This window comes from Liolophura sinensis, chromosome 6 (genome assembly GCF_032854445.1).
Source record: "Liolophura sinensis isolate JHLJ2023 chromosome 6, CUHK_Ljap_v2, whole genome shotgun sequence".
Classification (NCBI taxonomy): domain Eukaryota; kingdom Metazoa; phylum Mollusca; class Polyplacophora; order Chitonida; family Chitonidae; genus Liolophura; species Liolophura sinensis.
This window is the reverse complement of record NC_088300.1, coordinates 40,492,530-40,504,751: the sequence shown is the minus strand read 5'-3', so window position 1 is coordinate 40,504,751 and position 12,222 is coordinate 40,492,530. Positions and strand designations below refer to the sequence as shown.

At 38.7% G+C, this 12,222-nt stretch overlaps 2 protein-coding genes across 2 annotated transcripts; both read left to right on the top strand.

Annotated features, from left to right (window-relative positions):
- The first annotated feature begins 3,173 nt into the window (after nt 1-3,173).
- LOC135467199 (M-phase inducer phosphatase 2-like) lies at nt 3,174-4,509 on the top strand. Its single transcript, XM_064744964.1, has 4 exons — nt 3,174-3,431; nt 3,563-3,746; nt 3,869-4,096; nt 4,469-4,509. The coding sequence occupies exons 1-4, from the start codon at nt 3,174-3,176 to the stop codon at nt 4,507-4,509; spliced, it is 711 nt and encodes a 236-aa protein (XP_064601034.1).
- Nucleotides 4,510-6,800: 2,291 nt separating this feature from the next.
- On the top strand, nt 6,801-8,136 carry LOC135467198 (M-phase inducer phosphatase 2-like). The gene is made up of 4 exons (XM_064744963.1): nt 6,801-7,058; nt 7,190-7,373; nt 7,496-7,723; nt 8,096-8,136. Exons 1-4 carry the CDS (start codon nt 6,801-6,803, stop codon nt 8,134-8,136), a joined length of 711 nt encoding a protein of 236 aa, XP_064601033.1.
- Nucleotides 8,137-12,222: the final 4,086 nt, after the last annotated feature.

Genomic DNA, 12,222 nt, shown 5'->3' with positions numbered 1-12,222 from the left:
AGATGAGTCACCTGTTCAGAAGAGAAAGAGATCTGACGACATGATGGAGACAAGCAAGTGTTTACTCAGACCGTCCAATTTCCAGTCAGAAGATCAAATTAAAACTGCCCTAGACAGAGGTAATCATAATAATGGTGAATCTTTTCAAAACTGCTTACAATATTATTGCAAGTTGCATTTTACCCACATACTAAAAATATTAACACTGCAGAGTATTTAAATGTTTATTTATCCTTGGCAGTGTCGGAAAATCCAGACCTGATCAGTGACGGCAGCGTGGCCTACTGTCTGCCAACTGTTCCAGGCAAGCATCAAGATCTCAAGTCCATCACGCCGGAAACTTTGGCGCGGCTTCAAAACCACGAGTTTGATGATGTAGTAGAAGAATTCCTCATTGTGGATTGCAGATATCCCTATGAGTTTCAAGGCGGCCACATCAAAGGAGCTGTCAACTATTACACCAAGGACAGTATTGTGGAAAACTTTATTTCCAAACCAGTCATTACCAGGAGTAGAGGAACGAAAAGAAGCATTCTAATATTTCACTGTGAATTTTCATCCCAAAGAGGTCCAAAAATGTGTCGATTTTTAAGGAGCCAAGACAGGCAGATGAACAAGGATCGATATCCACAGCTGTGTTATCCTGAGATGTACTTACTTCACGGCGGATACAAAAACTTCTTTGAGAAAGAAAAGGTAGGCACATAAGAATTTTGTTTATTTAGGCTTTTGGTATCCAGCAAGACTATATGCAAAAGTAATCACCAGAAAGTTTAAGTCCATGTACTTGATATTATGCTCAGGCACATTTCAGTAATGTAGTTTATTCTTATCTTTGTAGGAACTCTGCACGCCACAGAACTATCTGCCGATGCACCATGAAGATTTCAGGGAGCACATGCGAACTTTTCATCGCCAGTCTAAGACGTGGGCTGGGGAAAAGAAGAGTCGTTCAGCGTTGAGATTAGTCTTTTAAGGCGTGAAAGTCAATTAATTTTTTTATTTCATGGTGGGTGTTGACCAAACATACATTTGTTGTTTTGTACGCATCAAGACTGTAATAGTTCGTGGACATATAGTCTGTTTTTCTTTAAATCTTGACACCTCTGTTTGTTTGTTTGTTGATATTATCCCAGTGCTATCGTTTGTGTGTGACCTATATATGCGGAAATAAAAGATGCATTTTGAATGTTATCTAAGTTTTCTTCTTATTTTCTACGATATCTGCTTAGCAAAATATGTAGAATATGAATAAAATGTATGAATAAAAAATCGAAAATATAAACATTTAAATTTTAAAAAGGAAGGGTAATATTATAGACTGACGGGATTCTAAATTCATATTCAGTAGTGTTTGGCTAAAAACATTAGAAAACAAACTGTTCTTCCATGCCCCGAGGCGACCCCAAGCTCACCTAAAGTGACATTCACATATAGTGAAAATCGTTGAGCGACCTCTCAAGCTTACTTAAAGTGACAGATGCATATAGGGTGTAAAATTTACGATTAATGTTTGACACCTGGACTGTAAGTCCTTGCTTGATGACAGAATAAGAGATTCGCACACACTGTAGTACCCGTATCGATGATTATGCACACTATGAGACACATTTTCAGCACCATGCCCCCTTGCTTCTTGAACAAATTTTAGCGGCTGTTCTGTGTACACACCAGACTTTAGACTGTCATTGAGAAACTCTTTTCAAACTTTGTGTGAAAGTGAATTTGTGTAATATTTACGTTTCTGAAGGACTACCAAAAAACATGAGCAGAAATTACCTTTACCAAGCGTTTGTTTTCCCTTATATAATATGGATGACGAAATCAAGCGCAATCATAGATTGCACGCCACAGATCTACCTGCCGATGCAAGATGAAGATTTCAGGGAGCACATGCGAACATGCCGTCGCCAGTCTAAGACCTGGGCTGGGGGAAAAGAAGAGCCGTTCATCTATGCTGTAGCAAAAAATTAGAGATATGAAGCAATTCGTGTGGTAAAAGTCATGTTCTAATTATACTGTATCCCGCGTGCATAGTTTACCTGTCGCAAAAGCACCATGTGGCCCGTTACGAGATATAATATAACGGTATTTCGTGGATTATGAAACACAAGGCAAGCAACAATTTTACTGAGCACATGCATGAATGTATTAATACAACACACATGCCGTCGAAAAATAAGTTTCCTGCAAGCCGTGACATGAGGCAGATGCTGACACAAGTACACAAAACATTTTCTTGTTTTTATTTCAAAAGAGTTTTTGTTAAGGAGTTAATTGTTCGGAGTTTAGAAGTATGGCAGGTAATAAATGCACTGTAGCTGAAAGGCAGACGAGTGCCTTACGCAAGTTACCTGCAAGTAAAGCCTGTACTTTCTCTACGTGCACTCAGCGTCTCTGGTGCCGTCAGTGATTTTAAGTTTGCATAGATTACCTACACGCTACCAATCAAAAGTGTTAAGTGGTCACTACAGGAAACAACATTCATGAAAAAAGTGTATCAAGTGGTGTAAAAATATGTCTGAGAAGGTTTTACTTAGCACAAAATGGTGAGTGCATTCTAGTTGTTCCAAGCGCCCTTCTTCGTATTAAACCGAGTCGAAAATTAATGTTTTATGGGGTACATATGGGGAACTTGGCATTGGAAATAAATACGATTTTGAACTGTGAACAATGATTTTTGAGCCGTAAACAATGTTATCTTTCTGACACTTGCCTCTTGTAATGACACTGAATGCCTTTCATACACTCCCTTGCATGGCCATGGTCAAAATATTGAGCCTTGTTCATTTTGCCGTCTGTGAAGACGCTAAATATGATCCCTTCTCACCTCCTGTGGCCATTTCTTTATGTAGCATATCCCACGTGTTATATAGATAACAACACCTGCGGTAAAGAGTGAATCTGGGTGGTGAGTAAAGAACATCAGCGCTAATCCTGTATTGCTGAACTGGATTATCGGAAAGTGATTAACTTGTTTTTTCTACAAACTGTTTCTTTCAAGCAATGTGGAGATGGCATGAATTTTCATTGGCCATTGAAACAGAACTCCGGCTAGCTTGAACTGCGGGGAGTTTTTTTTATCAACAAGATATATAAATCAGAATTTAATAAACTCAACTTTAGTCCGAGTATTTACTGAAACTAACTGTCAAAGAAACAAATTATCTATGATGGCATATTCATTACCTAAGAAGTTGTTTGAGGACGAATGCTCCTTGGAATTACACAGTCCAGTTAAGCAGTCTGATGATGCAGCGGAAGGCAATATCTTTTCCCCGATGATGGATTACTTTCTAAGTAAAGGGAACTCGTCCTTTCTACTAGCAGACGAAGATTCCAGAGATAGTGGAATAGGCCTTGACGACAGTTTCACCAATGATGAGTGTCCACTTTCGATTTTTAGCAGGCCTTTTATACAGCTTAGTAAGGTAAAATCACGTTTATGTCGTTTTACGTAATCACTACCAGCATTCTGTGTGGTATTATTTTGGAGAATAGAATTCATGGCATGAATTGCCAGAACAATATAACAATTAATGAAAGATGTTTTACCCTATAGGTGCCCGAGCCTAGGAAAAATCATTGCCCATATAGCCAAAAGCGAAGGCGTTCGGAAAGCGACGAAGATGAGTCACCTGTTCAGAAGAGAAAGAGATCTGACGACATGATGGAGACAAGCAAGTGTTTACTCAGACCGTCCAATTTCCAGTCAGAAGATCAAATTAAAACTGCCCTAGACAGAGGTAATCATAATAATGGTGAATCTTTTCAAAACTGCTTACAATATTATTGCAAGTTGCATTTTACCCACATACTAAAAATATTAACACTGCAGAGTATTTAAATGTTTATTTATCCTTGGCAGTGTCGGAAAATCCAGACCTGATCAGTGACGGCAGCGTGGCCTACTGTCTGCCAACTGTTCCAGGCAAGCATCAAGATCTCAAGTCCATCACGCCGGAAACTTTGGCGCGGCTTCAAAACCACGAGTTTGATGATGTAGTAGAAGAATTCCTCATTGTGGATTGCAGATATCCCTATGAGTTTCAAGGCGGCCACATCAAAGGAGCTGTCAACTATTACACCAAGGACAGTATTGTGGAAAACCTTATTTCCAAACCAGTCATTACCAGGAGTAGTGGAACGAAAAGAAGCATTCAAATATTTCACTGTGAATTTTCATCTCAAAGAGGTCCAAAAATGTGTCGATTTTTAAGGAGCCAAGACAGGCAGATGAACAAGGATCGATATCCGCAGCTGTGTTATCCTGAGATTTACTTACTTCACGGCGGATACAAAAACTTCTTTGAGAAAGAAAAGGTTGGCACATAAGCATTTTGTTTATTTAGGCTTTTGGTATCCAGCAAGACTATATGCAAAAGTAACAACCAGAAAGTTTAAGTCCATGTACTTGATATTATGCTCAGGCACATTTCAGTAATGTTGTTTATTCTTATCTTTGTAGGAACTCTGCACGCCACAGACCGCTCTGCCGATGCACCATGAAGATTTCAGGGAGCACATGCGAACATTCCGTCGCCAGTCTAAAACCTGGGCTGGGCAAAAGAAGAGTGGTTCAGCGTTGAGATTAGTCTTTTAAGGCGTGAAAGTCAATTAATTTTTTTATTTCATGGTGGGTGTTGACCAAACATACATTTGTTGTTTTGTACGCATCAAGACTGTAATAGTTCGTGGACATATAGTCTGTTTTTCTTTAAATCTTGACACCTCTGTTTGTTTGTTTGTTGATATTATCCCAGTGCTATCGTTTGTGTGTGACCTATATATGCGGAAATAAAAGATGCATTTTGAATGTTATCTAAGTTTTCTTCTTATTTTCTACGATATCTGCTTAGCAAAATATGTAGAATATGAATAAAATGTATGAATAAAAAATCGAAAATATAAACATTTAAATTTTAAAAAGGAAGGGTAATATTATAGACTGACGGGATTCTAAATTCATATTCAGTAGTGTTTGGCTAAAAACATTAGAAAACAAACTGTTCTTCCATGCCCCGAGGCGACCCCAAGCTCACCTAAAGTGACATTCACATATAGTGAAAATCGTTGAGCGACCTCTCAAGCTTACTTAAAGTGACAGATGCATATAGGGTGTAAAATTTACGATTAATGTTTGACACCTGGACTGTAAGTCCTTGCTTGATGACAGAATAAGAGATTCGCACACACTGTAGTACCCGTATCGATGATTATGCACACTATGAGACACATTTTCAGCACCATGCCCCCTTGCTTCTTGAACAAATTTTAGCGGCTGTTCTGTGTACACACCAGACTTTAGACTGTCATTGAGAAACTCTTTTCAAACTTTGTGTGAAAGTGAATTTGTGTAATATTTACGTTTCTGAAGGACTACCAAAAAACATGAGCAGAAATTACCTTTACCAAGCGTTTGTTTTCCCTTATATAATATGGATGACGAAATCAAGCGCAATCATAGATTGCACGCCACAGATCTACCTGCCGATGCAAGATGAAGATTTCAGGGAGCACATGCGAACATGCCGTCGCCAGTCTAAGACCTGGGCTGGGGGAAAAGAAGAGCCGTTCATCTATGCTGTAGCAAAAAATTAGAGATATGAAGCAATTCGTGTGGTAAAAGTCATGTTCTAATTATACTGTATCCCGCGTGCATAGTTTACCTGTCGCAAAAGCACCATGTGGCCCGTTACGAGATATAATATAACGGTATTTCGTGGATTATGAAACACAAGGCAAGCAACAATTTTACTGAGCACATGCATGAATGTATTAATACAACACACATGCCGTCGAAAAATAAGTTTCCTGCAAGCCGTGACATGAGGCAGATGCTGACACAAGTACACAAAACATTTTCTTGTTTTTATTTCAAAAGAGTTTTTGTTAAGGAGTTAATTGTTCGGAGTTTAGAAGTATGGCAGGTAATAAATGCACTGTAGCTGAAAGGCAGACGAGTGCCTTACGCAAGTTACCTGCAAGTAAAGCCTGTACTTTCTCTACGTGCACTCAGCGTCTCTGGTGCCGTCAGTGATTTTAAGTTTGCATAGATTACCTACACGCTACCAATCAAAAGTGTTAAGTGGTCACTACAGGAAACAACATTCATGAAAAAAGTGTATCAAGTGGTGTAAAAATATGTCTGAGAAGGTTTTACTTAGCACAAAATGGTGAGTGCATTCTAGTTGTTCCAAGCGCCCTTCTTCGTATTAAACCGAGTCGAAAATTAATGTTTTATGGGGTACATATGGGGAACTTGGCATTGGAAATAAATACGATTTTGAACTGTGAACAATGATTTTTGAGCCGTAAACAATGTTATCTTTCTGACACTTGCCTCTTGTAATGACACTGAATGCCTTTCATACACTCCCTTGCATGGCCATGGTCAAAATATTGAGCCTTGTTCATTTTGCCGTCTGTGAAGACGCTAAATATGATCCCTTCTCACCTCCTGTGGCCATTTCTTTATGTAGCATATCCCACGTGTTATATAGATAACAACACCTGCGGTAAAGAGTGAATCTGGGTGGTGAGTAAAGAACATCAGCGCTAATCCTGTATTGCTGAACTGGATTATCGGAAAGTGATTAACTTGTTTTTTCTACAAACTGTTTCTTTCAAGCAATGTGGAGATGGCATGAATTTTCATTGGCCATTGAAACAGAACTCCGGCTAGCTTGAACTGCGGGGAGTTTTTTTTATCAACAAGATATATAAATCAGAATTTAATAAACTCAACTTTAGTCCGAGTATTTACTGAAACTAACTGTCAAAGAAACAAATTATCTATGATGGCATATTCATTACCTAAGAAGTTGTTTGAGGACGAATGCTCCTTGGAATTACACAGTCCAGTTAAGCAGTCTGATGATGCAGCGGAAGGCAATATCTTTTCCCCGATGATGGATTACTTTCTAAGTAAAGGGAACTCGTCCTTTCTACTAGCAGACGAAGATTCCAGAGATAGTGGAATAGGCCTTGACGACAGTTTCACCAATGATGAGTGTCCACTTTCGATTTTTAGCAGGCCTTTTATACAGCTTAGTAAGGTAAAATCACGTTTATGTCGTTTTACGTAATCACTACCAGCATTCTGTGTGGTATTATTTTGGAGAATAGAATTCATGGCATGAATTGCCAGAACAATATAACAATTAATGAAAGATGTTTTACCCTATAGGTGCCCGAGCCTAGGAAAAATCATTGCCCATATAGCCAAAAGCGAAGGCGTTCGGAAAGCGACGAAGATGAGTCACCTGTTCAGAAGAGAAAGAGATCTGACGACATGATGGAGACAAGCAAGTGTTTACTCAGACCGTCCAATTTCCAGTCAGAAGATCAAATTAAAACTGCCCTAGACAGAGGTAATCATAATAATGGTGAATCTTTTCAAAACTGCTTACAATATTATTGCAAGTTGCATTTTACCCACATACTAAAAATATTAACACTGCAGAGTATTTAAATGTTTATTTATCCTTGGCAGTGTCGGAAAATCCAGACCTGATCAGTGACGGCAGCGTGGCCTACTGTCTGCCAACTGTTCCAGGCAAGCATCAAGATCTCAAGTCCATCACGCCGGAAACTTTGGCGCGGCTTCAAAACCACGAGTTTGATGATGTAGTAGAAGAATTCCTCATTGTGGATTGCAGATATCCCTATGAGTTTCAAGGCGGCCACATCAAAGGAGCTGTCAACTATTACACCAAGGACAGTATTGTGGAAAACCTTATTTCCAAACCAGTCATTACCAGGAGTAGTGGAACGAAAAGAAGCATTCAAATATTTCACTGTGAATTTTCATCTCAAAGAGGTCCAAAAATGTGTCGATTTTTAAGGAGCCAAGACAGGCAGATGAACAAGGATCGATATCCGCAGCTGTGTTATCCTGAGATTTACTTACTTCACGGCGGATACAAAAACTTCTTTGAGAAAGAAAAGGTTGGCACATAAGCATTTTGTTTATTTAGGCTTTTGGTATCCAGCAAGACTATATGCAAAAGTAACAACCAGAAAGTTTAAGTCCATGTACTTGATATTATGCTCAGGCACATTTCAGTAATGTTGTTTATTCTTATCTTTGTAGGAACTCTGCACGCCACAGACCGCTCTGCCGATGCACCATGAAGATTTCAGGGAGCACATGCGAACATTCCGTCGCCAGTCTAAAACCTGGGCTGGGCAAAAGAAGAGTGGTTCAGCAATAAGATTAGTCTTTTAAGGCTTGAAAGTCAATCAATTCTTATTTTTCATGGTGGATGTTGACCAAACATACATTTGTTATTTTGTACGCATCAAGTCTATACTTGTTTGTGGACATATAGTCTGTTCTTCTTTAAATCTTGACACCTATGTTTGTTTGTTTGTTGATATTATCCCAGTGCTTTCGATTGTGTATGACCTATATATGCGGAAATAAAAAATGGATTTTGAATGTTATCTAAGTTTTTTTTCTTATTTTCTACGAGGTATGTTTGCAAAATGTGCAGGATAACATGTATGAATAGAAAATCGTAAATATAAACATTTAACCTTTGAATAAAAATTGTAATATTATAGACAGACGGGATTCTAAATTCATATTCAGTAGTGTTTGACTAAAAACCTTAAAAGACATACTGTTCTTCCATGCCCGGAGGCGACCCCCAAGCTCACTTAAAGTCACATTTACATATAGTGTGTGAAATGTACGATTATTGTTTGACACCCAAAGTGAAAATCGTTGGGCGACCTCTCAAGCTTACTTAAAGTGAGAGATGCATATAGTGTGTAAAATTTACAATTAATGTTTGACACCTAGACTGTAAGTCCTAGCCTGATGACAGAATAAGAGATTCGCACACACTGTAGTAACCGTGTCGATGATTATGCACACTATGAGACACATTTTCTGCACCATGCCCACTTGCTTCTCGAACAAATTTTAGCGGCTGTTCTGTGTCTACACCTGACTTTAGACTGTCATTGAGAAACTCTTTCCAAACTTTATGTGAAGGTGAATTTGTGTAACACTTACGTTTCTGAAGGACTACCAAAAACATGAGCCGACATTACCTTTACCAAACGTTTGTTTTCCCTTATATAATATGGATGACGAAATCAAGCGCAATCATATATTGCACGCCACAGATCTATTTGCCGATGCAAGATGAAGATTTCAGGGAGCACATGCGAACATTCCGTCGCCAGTCTAAGGCCTGGGCTGGGGAAAAGAAGAGCCGTTCATCTATGCCGTCAAAGATGTAGCAAAAAATTAGAGATATGAAGCAATTCGTGTGGTAGAAGTCAAGTTCTAATTATACTGTATCCCGTGTGCATAGTTTACCTGTCGCGAAAGCACCATGTGGCCCGTAACGAGATATAATATAACGGTATTTTGTGGATTATGAAACACAAGGCAAGCAACAGTTTTACTGAGCACATGCAATAATGTATTAATACAAAACACATGCAGTCGAAAAATAAGTTTCCTACAAGCCGTGACATGAGGCAGATGCTGACACAAGTACACAAAACACTTTCTTGTTTTTATTTCAAAAGAGTTTTTGTTAAGGAGTTAATTGTTCGGAGTTTAGAAGTATGGCAGGTAATAAATGCACTGTAGCTGAAAGGCAGACGAGTGCCTTACGCAAGTTACCTGCAAGTAAAGCCTGTACTTTCTCTACGTGCACTCAGCGTCTCTGGTGCCGTCAGTGATTTTAAGTTTGCATAGATTACCTACACGCTAACAATCAAACTTGTTGAGTGATCACTACAGGAAACAATATTCATGAGAAAAGTGTATCAAGTGGTGTAAAAATATGTCTGAGAAGGTTTTACTTAGCAAAAATTGGTGCTTGCATTGTAGTTGTTCCAAGCGTGCTTCTTCTTGATAAAGCGAGTCGAAAATTAGTGTTTTATGGGGTATATATGGGGAACTTGGCATTGGAACTAAATGAACAATGATTTTTGAACCGTGAACAATGTTATCTTTCTAACAGTTGCCTCTTGTAATGGCAATGAATGTCTTTTATACACTCCCTTGCATGTCCATGGTCATAATATCGAGCCTTGTTCATTTTGCCGTCTGTGAAGAAGCTAACTATGATTCCTTCTCACCTCGGGTGGCCCTTTCTTTGTGTAGCATCTTCCTCGTGTTTTTAAGATAACAACACCTGCGGCATAAAGTGAATCTGGGAAGTGAGTAATGAACATCAGCGCTAATCCTGTACTGCTGAACCGGATTATCGGAAAGTGATTAACTTGTTTTTCTACTGACTGTTTCTTTCAAGCCATGTGAAGATGGCATGAATTTTCATTGGCCATTGAAATAGAACTCCGGCTAGCTTGAACTGCGGGGAGTTTTTATTATCAACAAGATATATAAATCAGAATTTAATAAACTGAACTTCAGTCCGAGTATTTACTGAAACCAACTGTCAACGAAACAAATTATCTATGATGGCATATTCATTACCTAAGAAGTTGTTTGAGGACGACTGCTCCTTGGAATTACGCAGTCCAGTTAAGCTGTCTGATGATGCAGCGGAAGGCAATATCTTTTCCCCGATGATCGATTACTTTTTGAGCAAAGGAAACTTTTCTACTAGAAGACGAAGATTCTAGAGATAGTGGAATAGTGGAAGCTTCAAAACCAAGAGTTTGATGACGTAGTAGAAGAATTCCTCATTGTGATTTGCAGATATCCCTATGAGTTTCAAGGCGGCCACATCAAAGGAGCTGTCAACTATTACACCAAGGACAGTATTGTGGAAAACCTTATTTCCAAGTACACGAAACACTTTGTCGTTTTCATTGCAAAAGAGTTTTTGATCAGTAGTTGATTGTTCGGAATTTCGAAAGTATAAAACAGGTAATAAATGAACTATAGGTAAAAGGCAGAGTCCCTTGCGCAAGTTGCATGCAAGTATAGCCTGTAATTTCTCTATGTGCACTCAGCGTCTCTGGTGCCGTCATTGTGTTTAAGTTTGCATAGATTACCTACACGCTACCAATCAAAAGTGATAAGTGGTCGGAACACAAAACAACATTCATAAAAATGTGTATCAAGTGGTGCCCGAGAAGGTTTTACTAAGTGAAAAGTGGAGCTTCTTCGTGATAAAGCGAGTGGATGGCGACTGTTTTATGGGGTATGAATGGGAAACTTGGCATTGGAATTAAATACGAGTTAATATCGTTGTAAGGTGTAGGAAAAAACATTGCCCATATAGCCAAAAGCGAAGGCGTTCGTAAAGCGACAAGGATTAGTCACCTGTTCAGAAGAGAAAGAGATCTGACGACATAATGGAGACAAGCAAGTGTTTACTCAGACCGTCCAATTTCCAGTCAGAAGATCAAATTAAAACTGCCCTAGACAGAGGTAATTATAATAATGATGAATCTTCTCAAAACTGTTTACAATATTATTGCAAGATGCATTTTACCCACATACTAAAAATATTAACACTGTAGAGTATTTAAATGTTTATTTCTCCTCGGCAGTGTCGAAAAATCCAGACCTAATCGGTGTCTACTGTTTGCCAACTGTTCCAGGCAAGCTTCAAGATCTCATGTCCATCACGCCGGAAACTTTGGCGCGGCTTCAAAACCAAGAGTTTGATGACGTAGTAGAAGAATTCCTCATTGTGGATTGCAGATATCCCTATGAGTTTCAAGGCGGCCACATCAAAGGAGCTGTCAACTATTACACCAAGGACAGTATTGTGGAAAACCTTATTTCCAAGTACACGAAACACTTTGTCGTTTTCATTGCAAAAGAGTTTTTGATCAGTAGTTGATTGTTCCAGTCATTACCAGGAGTAGAGGAACGAAAAGAAGCATTCTAATATTTCACTGTGAGTTTTCATCTAAAAGAGGTCCAAAAATGTCTCGATTTTTAAGGCGCCAAGACAGGCAGATGAACAAGGATCGATATCCGCAGCTGTGTTATCCCGAGATCTACATACTTCACGGCGGATACAAAAACTTCTTTGAGAAAGAAAAGGTAAGCATAATTATAAGGAATTTATCATTTAGACGTTTGGTAACCAGCAAGGCCATGAAATTTGGAATTTGTACTAATTCGTGTACATATAATCTTTCTTGAAATCCTGTCATCTTTGTTTTCTTTATTTACATATTATACCAGTGCTGTCGTTTGTGTATGTCTCAAATATATGTGCGCCAATAAATGATCCAGGTAGAATATTATCTCAGTTTTCTTCCTAGTTTCTG

Excerpts from the sequence above, each read along its gene's own strand:
- LOC135467199 (XM_064744964.1), top strand. The coding sequence starts at position 3,174 with ATGGCATATTCATTACCTAAGAAGTTGTTTGAGGACGAATGCTCCTTG. Across the intron at positions 3,747-3,868 it reads TAAAACTGCCCTAGACAGAG|TGTCGGAAAATCCAGACCTG; the intron begins GTAATCATAATA and ends TATCCTTGGCAG. Across the intron at positions 4,097-4,468 it reads CAACTATTACACCAAGGACA|GAACTCTGCACGCCACAGAC; the intron begins GTATTGTGGAAA and ends TTATCTTTGTAG.
- LOC135467198 (XM_064744963.1), top strand. The coding sequence starts at position 6,801 with ATGGCATATTCATTACCTAAGAAGTTGTTTGAGGACGAATGCTCCTTG. Across the intron at positions 7,059-7,189 it reads CTTTTATACAGCTTAGTAAG|GTGCCCGAGCCTAGGAAAAA; the intron begins GTAAAATCACGT and ends TTTACCCTATAG. Across the intron at positions 7,724-8,095 it reads CAACTATTACACCAAGGACA|GAACTCTGCACGCCACAGAC; the intron begins GTATTGTGGAAA and ends TTATCTTTGTAG.